The sequence below is a fragment of the Natrix helvetica genome (assembly GCF_964273705.1).
Source record: "Natrix helvetica genome assembly, chromosome: 5".
Taxonomy (NCBI): domain Eukaryota; kingdom Metazoa; phylum Chordata; class Lepidosauria; order Squamata; family Natricidae; genus Natrix; species Natrix helvetica.
This window is the reverse complement of record NC_138551.1, coordinates 149,423,291-149,442,392: the sequence shown is the minus strand read 5'-3', so window position 1 is coordinate 149,442,392 and position 19,102 is coordinate 149,423,291. Positions and strand designations below refer to the sequence as shown.

General features: G+C 46.2%; 1 protein-coding gene across 2 annotated transcripts in view; it reads left to right on the top strand.

The window, feature by feature from the left end:
- The window catches only part of DVL1 (dishevelled segment polarity protein 1), a 69,837-nt gene that overhangs the window by 20,223 nt on the left and 30,512 nt on the right, over window positions 1-19,102 (top strand). For both annotated transcript variants that reach the window (XM_081955095.1, XM_081955096.1), the window contains exons 2-3: window positions 14,378-14,447; window positions 18,410-18,531. In XM_081955095.1, the coding sequence (XP_081811221.1) occupies window positions 14,378-14,447; window positions 18,410-18,531 (192 nt within the window). The remainder of the gene's footprint in view (window positions 1-14,377; window positions 14,448-18,409; window positions 18,532-19,102) is intronic.

Sequence of the window (19,102 nt, the reverse complement as noted above, 5' to 3'; positions counted from 1 at the left end):
CAAAAGGAAAGAGAAGTCTCTGGAATGTGTGAAGTAATAAACATGTTAAGCATGCGCAGTACATCATTGTCAGATAAGAACTTATGACCTGCGCAGTAACTCTTTCAGTAATTATTCAGTTCAAGCTAGCAAACAATTTAACGCAGTGACAGCCCAGTGCTAATTCTTTTTAGAAAGCCAAGGTCATCCTTTGTCTCTGCACCTCTGCACCTGGGCCAGAATTGGATGGGCGGAAGCTGCCAGCATGGCAGTGGAAGATTGGACCATGGGATGGACTGGTGGGTGTGGGGGGGGGCAAGATCTTGAACTTTCAACTGGGTGGGAAAACTGGGAAACTTTCATATTTGGGTTTTCCCAGATGTGCCATCATGGCTCTATTAATAAATTGGAACGCTGAGGAATCCTTTGCCTTGGATTCTGATTTATTTTGGGGTGCTATTTGGAACCCTGACACGGACGCTGCTTTATATCTATTTGAGAGTCCCAAGGGACACCATAACGCTAATCATGTTCCAGGGGAAAATAGATGTTTCCCTTTGTCACAATATGCCTGATCTGGGGCTTGGATCCATTCCCGAAAGTTATCAGAGTAGTTGCACACTCAATCTGGGAGCAATGCAAGAATCACAGTTATTGTGGTACGATGTTAATCAGTGTTTACAGATTAAGGAAAATTGGCCACATGCTACGCGATAAACCAAGCTCTCTGGGAGTGGGGAGGGTGAGGGGGGATGGCAAAATCTTTAGTTTGACTCCTGCGTTCTAAGCATCCTCTTCTTGCATAAGAGGTTCCTGTCTCCAGCATGTGACTATCAGAGTCTGATTTTGCCAAATTATTAATTCAATAAGCAGGTAGAGAAAACTTGGTGGGAGCTTGCTCAACCTGTGCCCAAGCCCCTTCCCTCTTCTGGAAGTGTTCGTTTTGATGAGCAACCGGGTCCCAGGACTTTCTTGTAGACTAATGTGTTGTTGTTGTTGTTGTTAGTTGCGAAGTTGTGTCTGAGCCATTGCAACCCCATGGACAACGTTCCTCCAGGCCTTCCTTTCTTCTACCATCCTCTGGAGTCCATTGAAGCTCATGCCGACTGCTTCGATGACTCCATCCAGCGACCTCATTCTCTGTCGTCCCTTTCTTCTCTTGCCCTCCATCGTTCCCAGCATGAGGGACTTCTCCAGGGACTCCTTCTTCCTTCTCATTAGGTGGCCAAAGTATTTGAGTTTCCTCTTCAGGATCTGGCCTTCTAAAGAGCAGTCGGAGTTGATCTCTTGTAGGACTGACCAATTTGATTGCCTTGCAGTCCAAAGCAGGAGTCTTCTTCTCCAGCACCAGAGTTCAAAGGCCTCCATTCTTTGGCGCTCAGCCTTCCTCATGGTCCAACCTTCACAGCCATCCATTGCAACTGGGAAAACCATCGCCTTGACTAGACACACTTTTGTTGGCAGGGTGATGTCTCTGCTTTTTAGGATGCTGCCTAGATTTACCATAACTTCCCTCCCCAGGAGCAAGCCTCTTTTAGTTTCTTGGCTACAGTCCCCATTAATTAACTCCATTAACGGACATACATTGTATAAAACCAAAATGCTCGGATATTTCATCTGCATTTTTAAAAAAATAGATGTGAAAATAGCCGCCTTGAAGGTTTTTCAAGAACAATAGAAACTCCAAATTCAATATCCAATTCCGTTAATTCCATCCCTGTGCTGTGAAGGAGCTTTATGTGCAGAGCCGAGGTTTGCAAGTAAAACAAATATCCTGCAATTATTATTATTTTTTCCCCTGACTTAATTATCTGTGTGTGGCTTTCAAAAAAAAAAAAAAAAAGGAGCGGAATATCATTTTTCTTTCTAGCCAGCCACATTTTGGATGCGCCTGCGAACATTACTTAACCCTAAGAGAAGAAATGTTGCCAATAATGCAAACTTTCCCATCTGCTAAATATCATCTTGGCACAATCATCATTCTCTGGTTTCGGTGGAATAAACCATCCACTCTGGGTCAACTTTTTGGGAACGAATAAAAAAAGCCTCTTTCTCTGTATAACTTGGCGTCATAAACAATCATTTGGGCTCAAACAAGCAACGGAGATAAATGCGAACCAATTATTTCCGGTGTGGTTGGTTCGCCTTGATTAAAAGTGCTGAAAGGAGGAATCTCTCTTGCCACATGCATTTTTATTGGCTTCAGGTCCTCTCAGGAACTGTTGCCTCCCCCTGCCGGTTCCTGCCCCCACCCCATATTGTGGCGATGGGGAAAGTGGTGGTGGGGGGAAAAAGAGAGAATTGGATGAATTCTCAAATGGGCAAGGAGAAAAACATGGTAAAATTAAATTGGCAAAGCCATGACATAGAATAACAGAGTTGGAAGGGACCTTGGAGGTCATCTAGTACAACCCCGTATTCAAGCAGGAGACCAACTGGTGGTCCATGAGAACATATTGGTGGTCCGCAGAAAAATCATTTGCATTTTTTATATTGCACTAAATCAGGGGACGGATACATGGAATGAAGGCTTGTGTTGCTGCAGAGAATCTCCCTCCTCAGGATATTTTTATGCGGGTCGGAGGGGGGCAGAAATTCCGACTTGGGGTCTGCTTCAGCCTCCTGGTGGGGGGCTTTGGGCGAAGGCTGGAGGGAAGAGCCGCTGGTGGAGAAGAGCCGGAGGGCCTCGTTCCAGTGGGACTGCATCATGGCCTGGAACTGGCTGACCATCTCAGCCCACTGAGTCTCCAGGCGTTGGCACCTGGCCTTGCACTCCCACAGGTCTTCCCTCTGCTTGGAAAGCCTATGCTCCTAGTCCTCAGTGAGGTGCTTCTGCTGAGCCACCTTCTCGGTCAGATCCAATTTGAATTGAGCTGCGTTGCCAACTCTTTCTCCTGGTGGCTGCTTAGCTCCAGCAACTGCTTCCTGTTGGGGCCCTAAGGAGCCTGGGGCAGGGAGGGGAGGAGGGGCTGGGAGGAGAGAGTAGAGGCCAGCGAGATGCCCCTCAACGAGAGTGACATCGAGTTGGCCATGCCCACCCAGTCACATGACCACCTAGCCATGCCCACCCAACTAGTCTTTAGGCAGATCATATTAGTAGTCCATGGGATTTAAAATTATGAATTTAGTGGTCCCTGAGGTCTGAATAGGAGATTCTATGCCATTTCAGACAAATGACTCTCCAATTGCTTCTTAAAAACCTCCAGTAATGGAGCACCCAACTTCTGGAGGCAAGCCTTCCTGCTGATGAATTATTTTCGGCGTCAGGAAATTTCTCCTTCGTTCTATTTTTCCCAGCAGTCTCAGAGTGATTTGCTTCTTGCCTTCTTCTCCAGCAGCTTTCTGTATTTTCCAGTTTAGCCTTCCATCCTGGACTTTCCTGGTGGTGTCTTATCCAAGATCTAATCAAGGTCTATGTTTCACGAACTGCCAGATCAGCGGAGTCCTGCCCTATGATTTGAGTCCGCAAAATGGTCAGGAAATTAATGGAGAATTAAATGCTGTGTGATACCTCCATGGAAGAGAAGTGGGGAGAAAAAAGGCAGTGGTGTGTCAGGATACTTCATCAAAATATTCAGTTTTGGTCTCCACGATGTAGAAAAGATGTGGAGACTCTAGAAAGAGTGCAGAGAAGAGCAACGAAGAGGATTAGAGGACTGGAGAATAAAATATATGAAGAACGGTTGCAGGAACTGGGTATGTCTAACTTAATGAAAAGAAGGATTTAGGGGAGACATCATAGCAGTCTTCCAATATCTCAGGGGTTGCCACAAAGAAGAGGGAGTCAAGCTATTCTCCAAGGCACCTCCCATCTCAATACGCTCTGTAAATAATTTTTAGTTCCAAGGATGTGCCCAGACCGTGAGAATAGGACATTTGAAGAGGCAAAGGATTGGGGGGACAATCGGTGCAGAAAGAAAGTCGGTGCAAATTGGATTTGCAGTCCCAAAACCTGCACAAGGAAACACTGACATAATTTTAAAAACAAGCTTATTTCCTTCGATTGTTTCTTTCCGCGGCCACTCTTTATTTTCTTAGCGATCAGCATTTTACCGATGGGGCAAATAATTTGAAAGCTTGTAGACAAGACCGACATCCTGTTAATCAGAAAACGGTCGGATGGTCTGTTTGCAACCGGGGCGTCTGGAACGCACTCAGTGCTTTAAACCACTCATCCAGCAGGAGACAAAAGTCGATGGAACTGACGTCTGGAAAGTGGAGGAAGAGGGGTGGATCAAGAGGGATTTTAAACAGCTTTGGCAGCACCCTTCCCTGCAAGTAACCATGGCATCAATCTGCAGTGACAAAATGGTCTGCTAGCATTAGACCGAATCTAGGATGATTATCTTAATTTTTTAAAAAAGTTAGTCTTAGTCCAGACCGTATTTGAATTTCCAAAGTAACATTTCACTGGCAGTAACCAAGATAAAACATAAACAGGCAAGCCATGTATATAGGGCATATAAAATATATATTGGGCATGCATATAGACAGACAGATAGAGATAAAGATAGAGATAGATTAGATTAGATTAGATTAGATTGAGATAGATGATAGATAGATAGATAGATAGATAGATAGATAGATAGATAGATGATAGATAGATAGATAGATAGATAGATAGATAGATAGATAGATGATAGATAGATAGATAGATAGATAGATAGATGATAGATAGACAGAGATAGATTAGATAGAGATATAGAGATGATGATAGATAGATAGATGATGATAGATAGATAGATAGATAGATAGATAGATAGATATGGATGGATGGATGGATAGATAGATTAGAGATATAGATAGATGATAGATAGATAGATAGATAGATAGATAGATAGATAGATAGATAGATAGATAGATGATAGGTAGGTAGGTAGGTAGGTAGATAGATAGATGATAGATGATAGATAGATAGATAGATAGATAGATAGATAGATAGATAGATATGGATGGATGGATGGATGGATGGATAGATTAGAGATAGATAGATGATAGATAAATAGATAGATGATAGATAGATAGATGATAGATAGATAGATAGATGATAGATAAATAGATAGATAGATAGATAGATAGATAGATAGATAGATAGATAGAAAGAAAGAAAGATAGATAGATAGATAGATAGATAGATGATAGATAGATAGATGATAGATGAGATAGAGATGCCCTATATATATATAGGGAGGGAGAAAGAGAGAGGGGGGAGTGAGTGAGAGAGGGAGAGAATGGGAAGGAGGGAGAGAGAGAGGAGGGAGGGAGGGAGAGAGAATGAATATGGAGGAATCCGGATCAGCTCCAAATCATTAAATTCATTCAATTCTGTTAGGCTTCAACAAGCGGGTCAGACTGGAGCTAATTGAGCCACCTCTCATGAAATGAAGAATTTAGGGTTAGTTGTTTTTACTAAAGTTAGGAAGCCGTACGGAAATAATTCTGTGTGTCAGGAACAAGCCCCTATTTACAGATGTAATATTCAAAGGCTTAAATATTCAAAAGTGTAAAACAGTCGCAAACATTGATTTTTCCTCTTTTTCATGTGTGTGTGTGTGGAGGGTGGGGCACTAAGTGGTAAGAATGTTTTTTATTAATTGTGAGCCGATTCAGAATTCAAAGAACAGTCTTGCTTGTTGGTGGATAGAACTCCTTGCCAGAAACAGGCTAATGGGTGCACCTAGTACAGCAAGCCCGCCATTTAAATGACCTTGGATTAGCAGATGGGGACATTCTGCTTATTAATAAATATAGACTTCCTCTTATTACAGCCACCCCAGGCGTTTGGAAACTTTTGTTAAGGAATCCAAAGAGTCTCACGCCAGGCTTGGCAACCCGTCATGTAAAGTTGGGCACTTGCTCTTTTTTGTTGGGTTATGTTCCAATACCCTCAATGAACTTTTGGGAGTTGCTGATACAGGAAAGGAACTTCGGAAGCTGTGGGTTCCTATTCCTACCGAATAGGTAGTAACTCAGCCGGACATATGACCGTACCGTTTCTATCCTGGGCATCGCATCTTTATTTTCTGTTCTGCACACACGCAGAGCAATCTTCATTGAAAAAATGAACCCCCCCCTTTTTTTTTAATGGTGTGCGCATGCCAGTCCCAAAGAGGTCCCAGAGATGGGCCATTTTTTGCAAAAACGGGGGTGTTTTTCCCTTCCCCCAGCCCTGCTGAAGCCTGCAGAGTGTTTCTGGGGGACAAAAACTTTTTTTTTCTTACTGGGTAGTTTGCAGGCGCCCCCTTAGCGAGGCTGGCCACCCCCCACCCCCGGTCAAAACTTTTCGCCACTGTTTCGGTGGGCATGGCTTAGTGAGAGGGTCATGTGACTGAGTGTGCGTGAGTGATGTCAAGTTGGCCACTCCCACTCAATCACATGCCCCCATCTAGCCACGCCCACCGAACCGATAGTAAAAAAAATTTGAAGCCCACCCCTGGAGCTTCATCACTTGAGACTTTCAAGAAGAAGAGATTGGACTGCCATTTCTCAGAAATGGTGTCGGGCAGGGATGGCTAACCTTGTTCTCCTTGTGTGCCAAAATTGCCCGTGTGTGCAACGGCACATGATGCAATGCAAACTGCCTCCCTGCACATGCGTGCACCCCCCTTCACTCCTCCCACGCATGTGTGTGACCCCCGTGCTCTTCTGGGCATACGCCGCACCCCTTGTGCCCCCGTTTTGGGCTTAGCAGGTCTCCCTGAAGCCTCCTGGGACCAAAAACAGAGTGTGGGAAGGCGCATCACACATCCCCTTACCCCCCCCCATCTCCATCGCACATGTGCATGCCAGGGGTGGGTTTCGGATTTTTTTTTACTGCCAGTTCGCTCAGGGATGATTTTTGCGCCCTTGATGCATGCTATGCATGCATGCGCAGTAATCAAAAAAAATTGTAGTAAAAAAATTGTAGCAAAAACCAAGTTGGCGCCACCTATGGGCGCTACTGATACAACCGGTTCAGACACGTGGGTGGCCGAGTTACTACCTACTCGGCCGTACCGTTCCGAACCTTTAGGAACCCACCTCTGGTGCACACTTCTCCCGCATGCACAGCAGAGACCCAAAAATCAGCTGGCCGGCAGGAGGCGCCAGGGTCTCCTGCTTGAGCAGGGGGTTGGACTAGATGGCCTACAAGGTCCCTCCCAAGTCTGTTAATCTGGAACAGTAGGACAGTCCCACTGAGGGGATCAGGGGGGGTGTTTTCACTGCCCCCCCTCTCTCTTCTTTTTCCTGCCCCAACAATTCCATTTTATGCCAAAACCCGTCTTTGCCACTCTCCCAACCCTGGCTTACTGGGCCACAGTGGTTTTCAGTGGCGTCTCTGAGGTGTGATGTGCACTTCGATAAACTCGTCTTTTCCTTCCCACATTGCCAGAAAAGAGTTTGAGCTAATGTAAAACCCTAAAGGTATCCGCCTGGCCTCGGGGCGAAACCAATTCTCGGCTGTTATCTGACAGATTTGAATAATAATAACTGCTTTGGCTGGGCTTCTTTTTTTTTGAGCTTGTTAATGGCATTACCTGCCTGAACAAGAAACCTGAAGGACAGCATTAAGAATGCTCAGACCTATCCCGAAATGTCTTTTTCCCAGCTCTTCCATGAAGGAAGAGGAGAAGGGGGGGGGGGGAGAGAGCTAATTGTTAAGGCTAGTAGCTGGAAAAAGGCAATCCTTGTCAACAGTCAAGCATTTATTTATTTCTGTCATTAAAAAAAAGAGAGATCTCTGAGCAATCTGACTAAAACAGATGCAATCAAATGAAATTAAATACAAAATAAAAACACTCCTTTAGCCAAGCAGGTGTGATGCTCAGTAAGATGAATGTGTGTGTGTGTGTGTGAGAGAGAGAGAAAGAGAGAGCTTGACTGCTTGATTGTGAACAATTTTTAAGTAGTTGCGGTGAGAAGTAGTTGCATCAGTTGTTGCGTAATTTGTACAAATGGAGATGCCCTCTCTGCGGGCATGCGAGCCGTCGCCCAGCTTAGCTCCACTGCGCCTCCGCCTCCTGCCAGCCATCTGGTTTTCAGCTCTCTGCCACGCATGTGGGAGATGCCCTCTGCGCCCCGTTTCTGCTCCCAGGAGGCTAGGCCCAAAACGGGACACGGAAGGGTGTGGCGCATGCATGGGGGAGCATGGGGAGTTGCGTGCGTGGGATGAGCGCGGAGGGTCATGCATACATGCGCAGGGGGGGATTTGCATTGCAGTATGGGCGTGGGCAAGCACCCGCAATTTCGGCATGCGGGAGAAAAAGCTTAGCCATCTGCCTTAGGAGAAGACTGCATAGTGGTGTACGCTTTTGTGAGTCTGATGTCATTATCATCATCATCCTCTTTTAACGACCCCATCAGGGGTGGGTTGCTCCCGGCATTGCTGCCAGTTCGGGGCGTGCAAAATGCTTTGCTCCGCTCGCAGGTGCGTTTGCTCATAAATAGGTCCATGCGTGCGCAAAACGTTAAAAGAAGGGGAAAGAAATTAAATTTGTGCAATGAAAATTGTTTTTTCCTTGGAAGATGGAGCGATCAGGAGATTGCCTGTAAAGGCTGCGAATGGCGGCTCCTCACCAGGAGACCATGAAACTGGGCTCCTATGGGTTTCAGTGCCAAGAGCTGAGGGAGGCGGGAGCTTTGCTCCACAACAGCGGCAGAGCCTTTCATAAGAACTCTGAATAATTAATCATAGAGTTGGAAGGGACCTTGGAGGTCTTCTAGTCCAACCCCTGGCTCAAGTAGGAAACCCTACACCAGTGATGTGGTCTACAACAAAAGGTTATAAAAACAACCTTTTGGTTGTCGGGTGCCAAAAATGCGAGCATGCGTGCATGATTGCGCATGCTGGCACCCATAATGCAAAGCACACACACACCCTACATGCGTAGGCACACGTAACCCCCCCCCATGCTCCCCCCCCCATGCGCGCTGCACTGCTTGCCTCCAAGCTGAGCTTGGCATTTCCTCCGGGGGGGCCAAGGGAAGCTGTTTTCACCCTTCCCGGGCTTTAGGAAAGCCTCCGGAGCCTGGGGAGGGTGGAAATGGCCATCCCCTGGCCCTCCAGAAGGCCGAAAATCAGCTGGTCATGCGCGCTGAGGCTGACGGCTGACATGGCGGTAGGTATGGGCTCCACATGCCACTTGTGCCATAGGTTTACCCTCACAGCCCTACACCATTTCTATTCACTTGTGCAAATGTTCAATTTAGCTACTTTAACATGCATACTAAAGGCCTTCCAAACAGCAAGCTTTATTTGTCACCTGGTGAGTGTTCCTTTTTCCCCCCGGATTTATTTTTTTTAAAAAATAGAGCCTCAAAAATGTACAATAATATGCCATAAAAGCAGGGAAGAAAAGTGTCTTGATTTAAGAAAGTCTTAAACTGATTGGGAGATCAGCCAGATTTGGAATATTGGGTTATTTTTGCTGCAAAGACTTGAAAAGCAAGTATATAATTAAATAATCTACTCGTGGGAAACCACTGAACCGGAAGTCACTCCATATTCGGAACTGAGGCTTGGTGAAGGCTGCCTATGGACACTAGAGGGAAGCAAAAGACCAGGCAGGAAAGAGTTAAAATGACTAAGATGGCTATAACTTTTTCTTATCTTAAAGGTTTTTTTTTTAATTTACATGGGCTGAAACATTATTAATAACTAAGATCTCAGAAAAGATACAGATTTCACTGGATAAACTTTTGGACAATGAAGTTTTAAAAAGGCAACTTTACCTGAATGTAGGCAGGATAACCTTTGCAGGCATGGAAAATAACAAAATTGAGATTACCCAAATTGGGAATGCAACAGATTGAACAGTTACCACAAGAAATGATGCCCCTTTTGGAAATGGGAGAAATTTAAAAGAGAGTTAAAAGATAGTATGTTTGCTTATGCTTGGTGTGATAAAAGTTGAAAGCCACTTTATTATTGTCGTTGTTGTTTTTTTCTTCACTTTTTAGTTTGCATTTGTGTTTACTATGTTTCTTTTAAAAAATTCTTTTTTTAAAAAAATAAAGGGACTCTGTATTTAATATAACATGTGTTTACAGTGGCCAGAATTGTATTTGCACAACATTTGCACTGATGAGAAGATAGTAAAAAAAATTACCAGAATGTGCAGAAATGGATAGATTAACACTTGAAATTAAAGGAAAGGAAGACACAGAATATTTTGAAACATGGGATTCGTTTTATCTTTGGTTAAATAACAGAAACAGAAGTCAGAACATTTAAAATTCTAAGCGAAGGATTAATTTTACCCATGAGGGTTATATTATGATATGTTTATTATCCATATGATTTAGTATTAACAATTAAGTATTAATATGTTGAGAAAATGCTGTTATTATATGATTGCTACTAATGAAATTCATCGTGATGATGATATTGCTGAAACTAAGTAACCAGACAACACACTGTTTATGTAGACAATGAAATTGTTGCTCGCTCTTTAGATAGTAAAATAAAATAATTTTTAATATAGTAAAAATAAAATAAATTTTTTGAAATACATAATAAAATTATGTAATACACACAGACACAATTATACCTACATCAAATCCAAACAAGATCAGCCACATGCTAATGACATTGGAGGAAACATGAAAAAATATATAGCATTTTGATTTAAATCAGGGACGTGCGGTCAGGGGAGGCAGGGGAGGCAGAGCCTCACCTCTCTTCATTAAATAATAGTATATAATATTATATATATATAATATAATTATAATATTATATACATCTGTCTGGCCGCGCCCGGGTGCTGCGAAGGCAGAAATGTTGTCGGCGCTCCCGGATGACGAAGCCACGAAAGCGACTGGGGAACGACGAGAACCTTCCTGCCTCTGCTGGATTTTGCGCGCTCCTCGCGACTGCAATATGCAGTCGCGAGGAGCGCGCAAAGTCCAGCAGAGGCAGGAAGGTTCTCGTCGTTCCCCAGTCGCTTTCGAGGACTGCGGAGCGCGAGCCGGCGGAGCACGCTCAGGAAGGCGGGGAATGGGATCACGTGTGCTGGAGGCATAGGCAGCCTCAGCCTCCAGCACACGTGGTCCCATTCCCCGCCTTCCTGATGATGTCACCAGCCTCACCAGCCATAAACCTCACCGCACGTCACTGATTTAAATCCTGAAAACGTCGTTATAGCAAATCTTGCAGTAAAAGGGTTTTTTTTAAAAAGAACTTTTCTATCTTAGACTGGAATAGTTTTTAAAATTGTTCTCCTCTGCTCCATTAGACTCCGGTGTAGTAAAACAGTGTTTGACCTAATTTTATCTATACCAGCTTCCGTTTTAACTCGTGTTTTTTATTTTATTTTTCTTCTGCATTTGTACACTTCGAAATCCACATTTGGGCAGATTTCAAAGAGAGGTTGTTGCTTGCCTTTGGTCATTCAGGCTGGTTTTCTCAAGAGGTGCAAATGTATCTGTGTGAATTAGGAAAAAGAAGTGGGCTATTTTCTCCACCCTCCCTAATCTTTCTCTCTCTTTTTTTCCCCTTTTTATTCCTGGTCCTTGGGATGGAAGACCACCAGGAGTTTCCCGGACCATAGGCTAGCCTGAAAGCTGGATCTGGAGGAACCTTTTCCCCTCCTTTTGTGCTTGACTTGACCTTAGATGTCTTTGGGTTGGGAAAGTTTTGTGTTAACCAGGCGGAGAGTTTTCAGGACGTTGCTCACAGTTCTGAACTCACCACGTTGAGGCCAAACCTCCCTGGGTGATGCCCAGACACGAGCGCCAGGCCTGAAATTGTGAAAAGCTGCAAAGGGCCAGAATTGCCTGCTTGATCAAGTTCAGCTTTCTTATCGCTAAATGTCAGCTCCGTTCTGCCTGGCTGCTTGGCAGGAATTCCTTCTTGCCCCAGGCGAGTGGCGTTTTCTGTACGGGCCTGTGCAGATTTGCCACTTGCCTCAGACAGGGGAATAAAGTGGAAAGAGACCCAGAGGGTGAGCTCTCCTCTGCAGGCTTCTTTCCCACACTGTCTTCAAGCTAAAAAGGTTTCCTTTCCTTTCCCTTCCTTCCTCCTCCCACTGTTTCCTTCCTTCCTTCCTTCCCTTCCTTCCACCATCCTTCCTTCCTCCTCCGTCCGTTTCCTTCCTGCCCTCCTTCTTCCTTCTCTTTCCTTCCCTTCCCTCTATCATCCTTCCTCTCTCCTCCCTCCGTTTCCTTCCTTTCTTCTTTCTTCCTTTCCTTCCCTTCCCTCTACCATCCTCCCTCCCTCTGTTTCCTTCTTTCCTTCCCTTCCCTCCATCATCCATCCTTCCTCCTCCCTCTGTTTCCTTCCTTTCTTCCTTCTTCCTTTCCTTCCCTTCCCTCTACCATCCTCCCTCCCTCTGTTTCCTTCCTCCCTTCTTTCCTTTCCTTCCCCTTCCTTCCCTTCCCTCTACTATCCTTCCTCCCACCATTTTCTTCCTTCTTCCTTTCCTTCCCTCCACCATCCTTCCTTCCTCCTCTCTCTGTTTCCTTCCTTCCTTCTTCCTTCCCTTCCCTTCCCTCTAACATCGTTCCTTCTTCCTCCCTCTGTTTCCTTCCTTCTTCCTTTCCTTCCCTCTACTATCCTCCCTCCCTCCTCCCTCTGTTTCCTTCCTTTCTTCCTTCTTCCTTTCCTTCCCTCTACCATCCTTCCTTCCTCCTCCTTTTGTTTCCTTCCTTTTTCTTTTCCTTTCCTTCCCTCTTCCTCTTTTCCTTCCCTTCCCTTCTTAGAGAGGCTTCCAAAAGAGGGTGAGGAGTTGGAAGTCCTCTCTTCAGGGGGATTAAATTGCTCCCATGTCACGAAGAAAAGGAGGACAAACCTTTGCAAATCAAATCTTTGAAGGGGATCTTTGCACAGCTGTATTTGGCAGAATGAAAATGGAGCACCTTAACAGTGGGGGTTTTGGGGGAAACAAAACAGTTGCTCCCCTTCAGTTATTAAGTAGAAAAGGAAGAGAACTTCCGATTGGGAAGATGTAATCCGTGGAATGGATTGCCTCCAGAAATTGTGGAAGAAGAGACTCTTCAGCCATTCGTCTGAAACGATATAGGATCTGTTGCCCAAGCAGGGGGTTGGACTAGAAGACCTCCAAGGTCCCTTCCAACTCCTGTTATTCTGTGTAATTGGTGAAACAGGGAAACGAAGGCAGCCCAGATGCCACCACTGACCCTGACATTCCAACATTGGAACAGACAACCTGGTTCCAAAAACAGGCCCTGTTTATTGTACGATGCATTTCTATTCCAGATTCCTATAAGACTCCCTCTGGCTTTGTTGACTTGTATTTTTTGCGATTAAACGAACGGTTTGTCCCACAGCCCCTTGTAATCTCTGCAAACTGTAGGAGACGACCTCCCTGGTGAAAAATATTTTCCTCCTTCTACCCATTGATTTTTTGAAAAATACAGTCTGTTGCTGTAACCTTGGTTTTGTTTTTGTTTTGGCTGGGGGTGGGTGGGAAGCCTGCTGCTTCACTTTCACAGCATAGGAACTGAATTTGTCATTTTGAATTGCCCTGTCTCTTTCATGGGGACGCACGGTGGCTCAGCGGCTCAGACGCTGAGCTTGTCGATCAGAAAGGTCGGCAGTTTGGCGGTTCAAATCCCTAGCACCACATAACGGAGGGAGCTCCTGTGACTTGTCCCAGCTTTTGCCATCCTAGCAGTTCGAAAGCAGGTAAAAAATGCAAGTAGAAAAATAGGAACCACCAATTTTGATGGGAAAGTCACAGCGTTCCATGCGCCTCCGTGGCCACATGACCACGGAGACGTCTTCGGACAGCGCTGGCTCTTCGGCTTTGAAACGGAGATGAGCACCGCCCCCTAGAGTCGGGAACGACTAGCACATACGTGCAAGGGGAACTTTTATCTCTTTGATGGATTGTAGAAGGGAAGGCTTTGCGGTTTTGCAGATCAGACTGCATGCATGCGTTGGTATGCAGAGAAGCACCGTTTGAAAATTGGCAAAAGAAATGTTTGGAGGTGGTGGCAGGGGAATAAAAGCTCAGAAAAAGTAGCGGGAGAAGGAAAACTTTGTAAAAAGGTTATGAGATAAAAAATAAACGTTTCCTCGGATCCTTCTCTTCCATCCACTGAGGCTTCAGAAAATACGCTCCAAATAGTTTAATTCTTGCGCTCTGGATTATATTTAATCCTATATACTTTTGATGGCGAACCTATGGCACGCGTGCCCGAAGTGGCACGCAGAGCTATGTCGCCTGGCACACGTGGCATCGCCCGTTCCTCTTCATGCATGCGGCAATGAGCATGCATGCCGGCCAGCTGATCGTCGTGCGCACATGTGCACCAGTAACCGGAAGCCTAGCTGGCTGGCGCACAGGTGCATTCAGGTGCCAACTTGCTCCTTTGTGGGAACAGGTAGGTTTTGTTAGATTTATCATCCAATGGAAAGATTTGACGTTTCCCCTTTTTTCCTTTCTTTTCTCACCAGGGTGGTGAAGGAAGAGATCTCGGATGACAACGCCAAGCTCCCGTGTTTCAACGGACGTGTCGTGTCCTGGGTACGTGGAGTTGATGCGGGCAAAAAGCACGGTTGCGTATGTGGGGTGTGTGTTTTTGCAAAAGGGGACTCGTGTTGCGTGCATCTCATCTACATCTCTAGAAGAAGAAGGGAAATCCAGGGGTGCAGACGAGAGGTGGCAAGCTGCTCCCCCAGCCGCCGTGTTTCTGAGCTCCTTTCGGTTTGATTACGAAATCCTTCCATTCCTTTTTCTGCGGTGAGACCCCCCGCTTAGCCCCACTGTGCGGTCTCTCCGCAGCCGGTTCTGAATTCATCGCTTAATTGCCTTCAATGGTTTGCGATTTTGATCCCTTCTTTTGAAAGCTGCCTCCATTTTTTCGGCTGAAAAACCAGGCTCGGATGCCCTGCTGAGGTTGACTTTGTTTGCCAAAACGCCCCTTGTCTGTCTTTGGGGCGGCATGCCGGCTGACACAGGTTGCGCACAGTGGGTTGGCCATTGTAGGCAATTTTCTGTTTCAGCGGCTGCAATAACGGGATGTCATTTTTTTTCTCCTCCTCCCCCCCCCTTGGGAAAACCGCACCTGATTCGCCGCTTTGCCACTAGTTCCTGATTGGCCAAAGATGATGTCATGCCATTTTTTTTTTCTCCCAACCAGCGCATCCCGCCATGCAGGGTGGTAGTCCCGCCTCTCCCCCCCCCCGCACAAAACTCGGTGGAATGATTCTCCTTTTTCTTGTTCGTGGTTCTTTCCCAGGTCTGCGACTCATTCAGACAAATGGATAAAACCAGTTCAGCCTTCGATTGTCCTACAAAACAGTCTGGCAGAGGGATGGGTGCTAAAAAAAAAACAGTTGGCAAGCAATCCATCATGGAGTAACAATGGCTTTCTCCGTATGGAAGGAAACACGTACTTTAGCATGGTGGCCTGTTCTATAGAGAATTGTCTCTTGGAGCTGATCGTGTCTTCTACAGCCTTTCGGGTTAGCCCCGAACCTACGTCTCCCATGTTTAAGCCTAAATCTAAATCTAGACTTAGTCTAGATGTAAAAATAAAGGCACCTAGTGTTCTTTATATCAGCGGTCACCAACTGGTGGTCTGCGAAAATTTTTTGGCGGTCTGCAGAAAAATTATTTGCATTTTTTTATATTGCACTAAATCAGGGGTCCTCAAACTACGGCCCCTGGGATGGATACGTGCAATGAAGGCTTGTGTTGCTGCAAAAACTCTCCCCCTTCGGGGTCTTTTTGTGAGGGTCGGAGGGGGGCAGAAATTCCGACTTGGGGTCTGCTTCAGCCTCCTGGTGGGGGGCTTTGGGCGAAGGCTGGAGGGAAGAGTCGCTGGTAGCGAAGAGCCGGAGGGCCTCGTTCCAGTGGGGCTGCATCATGGCCTGGAACTGGCTGACCATCTCAGCCCGCTGAGTCTCCAGGCGCCGGCACCTGGCCTTGCACTCCAGCAGGTCTTCCCTCTGCTTGGAAAGCCTATGCTCCTAGTCCTCAGTGAGGTGCTTCTGCTGAGCCTCCTCGGCCAGATCCAATTTGAACAGAGCTGTTTTGCCAACTCTTTCTCCTGGGGGCTGCTTAGCTCCAGCAACTGCTTCCTGTTGGGACCCTAAGGAGCCCGGGTGGGCAGGCGAGGAGGGACTGGGAGGGTTGGGACGAGTAGCGGCCAGTGAGGTGCCCCTCAATGTGAGTGACATCGAGTTGGCCCCGCCTACCCAGTCCCATGCCCACCTAACCACGCCCATCCATCCATCATTAGGCAGATCATATTAGTGGTCTGCCGGATTTAAAATTATGAATTTAGTGGTCCCTGAGGTCCGAAAGGTTGGGGACCTCTGCTTTATATGATTTGAATCCATGCAAGCTCTCATATTGTGCTTTATATGGTTTGGCTCTGCCCTTTTTTTAGCATCCTTGCAATGGGCAAAGTTTCCTAATGTCATACCTTTAAATTCTCAATTTGTTCAGTAAAGTATTAAGCCTTGGTTTTTTTTTTGTCCCTTTACAAATTAGAATTGGCAGGTCTTCAAATCTTTTAAAAGACATTACCTACCCACATTGCAGCGTATTTTTAGAACAACAAAAACTAGATTTTTTTTTAAGGGTGTGTGTTGATCCTGGGTCGCTAACGTGAACTGCTCCGATCTATGTACTTTCCCCTCCAGTCCTAGAATGGTTTTCTCTCTCTACGCTCACTTGTCTTGTTAGTCTTCTAATGAAGACGTCATTCACGCCCACCTCAAAATAACCACCTACACTGAATTCTCACACCCTCTCGGGGAAGCATTTTCCTGTTAGTAACCTAACAGGGAAGGGGGGGGGGAAACACATGTAACATTTGCATTTTCCTTTGATTTTTCCCCTCCCTTCTCCTTTTAATTCATGCAAACCTTTTCATCAGCGAAAACGATGCCAGAGGGGTAGATGGTCCCCTGGCATTTTCCCCGCCATTCTGTCAATCCACCTCTCTGACATTTCTTCCCGAGGAACATTTCCCCTCCAGATCAGCTTGGGGAATAGCAATTTTGTACCTTCTGTCACTGGCTGGGTTGTTGTTTTTTTTTGCCTTTAGTATTCTTTTAGCATTTCCCTAGGGGGTTATTCTTTCAAAATTGGGGGAGAGGCTGGCTTCGCTGAGATTAGAAACACGCAGCTATTTTGCGCTGAATCTCCTTATAGTAAAGTGATGGCTAACCTTTTTGCCATTGCGTGCCAGAAGCGGGGGGGGGGAACACGACACACAGGAGGGTTGTGGTGGGCGGGCCCACACCCATAATTCTATGCATTCGACCCCTCCCTCCACCTGCTTTTGGCTCGTGATGGACCTGTTTTTTGCCCTCCCCAGGCTCCAGAGGCTTTCTTGGAGCCTGGGGAGGGTGAAAACGCCCCCCCCCTGGAGGTCCTCTGGAGGGAGAAAAATGGCCCAATGCACAAACTGGAAGTCTGTTCCCAAACTTCTGGTTTGTGTGTGGGGTTGCCTCCCCCGCCTCTCCGGAGGGCAAAAAATGGCCCTATGGGCAACCTGGAAGTTTGGCAATGGTGACTTCTGGTTTGCCCATAGTGCTGTTTTTTGCAAAGTGGGAAAAATGGCACTAAGGGCAAACTGGAAGTCACTGTTCCCGAACTTCCGGGTTGCCCTGAGGGCAAAAAACACCCAAAAATGAAGACCGAAGTCAGCTGGCCAGCACACGCATGCGTGCTGGAGCTGACAAGGCAACGCCTCGCGTGCTCTAACAAATGGCTCCGTGTGCCACCTGTGGCACGCATGCCATAGGTTCGCCATCATGGCCATACACCTTTTGTGACTGTATTTCACATTTCTGTACCATCCATCAAAGAGGGATTCTGTTGGCTTCGCTTTGCACCACCTGCAGTTAAAAAAAAAGTTTGGATTTCCCCAAGTATAATTGTTTCCTATCAATTTAGGGTCAGATGGGCAATAATCCTTTTTCGGTCGAGCAAGCCACTCCAGGAAGAGACAGCTGGTTCTTTTCAGAAGTCAGGATGATGGTTAATAAGGGACTTGTCAGACCTGGAAGCCATCTTTTGCAATGGGCCTTCAGGCCTGCCACAAATTCTACTGTGGGAAAATGGGAGGGGTGGATTATACAGAGTGTGGGTGATGTGTAGCCATAATAGCATTCTTTCTCAGAAAGTCAAGGTCATCTGGCCCTGCAGCTGCGATGAGGTGACTGGGAGGCATCTCCAGTTTTGGACAGTGCCTGATTGGACCACGTGATGGACATGTGGGTGCTGGGCAGGGATTTGGACTGTGGTTTGGGTGGAGAAAAGCTAGAAGCTTTCAGATTCGGGTTTTCCCAGATGTGTCAATATGACACCTCTAATTAAATGGAACTTTGAGGGAACTCAAGCCTTGGAGTCTTCTTTCGTTGGGGGTGTCACTTGGAACCCTGACAGCACTCTTCTCCACAACGTTGCGGACGGAAGTTTGTGTATCCTCATCCTGACATCCTCCTTTAATTTACCTCCTTGTCTTGCAGCTGGTCCTGGCCGAGAGCTCCCATTCAGATGGCGGATCGCAGTGCGCCGAAAGCCACACCGATCTTCCTCCTCCCCTCGAGCGAACCGGAGGCATCGGAGACTCACGCCCTCCTTCTTTTCAGTATGGTTCGATTTAGATATTTCGACACAACACTCCTTCTGCTGCATGCGATTTTTACCTGGGTGTATTTTTCAGTATTTTCTATTTAAAAAATGAATAAATGGTGGGGAATCTGCGGAAAGGAGTTGATTTCCCCACTTCCAGCAGCTGGAATGGCCACTGGTGAGGGGAAGATGGGAAGTATAGTCCAGCAAAAGCTGAAAAGGCTCAAGTTGTCCACTCTTAGCTCTTCTGCCTGAGATAAGATAGGATAGGATAGGTGTTCTGACCCTTAGCAGAAGCAAGAAACAGGCTCCTGGTCACAAAAAAACCCTCTTTATTTACCTTTTGTGAATTAATTGCATTCATCCACCAAAAAGTCCAAGCAACAGTCCTGCAAGGAGTTAAATGCAGCAGCAGATCTTATCAGTTCCTTGCGATAATTGCAAGGCTGTGAGCTCCCAGCCAAAAGGCTTCAAATTAAGTTCTGGCAAGCAGTCTCTGTGGCACGAAACACAATGAGCAAAATCTTCAGAAATACAAACTGTTGTCTCCTACGACCACCATTCCCCTTTCCTTCTATTTATTCCCC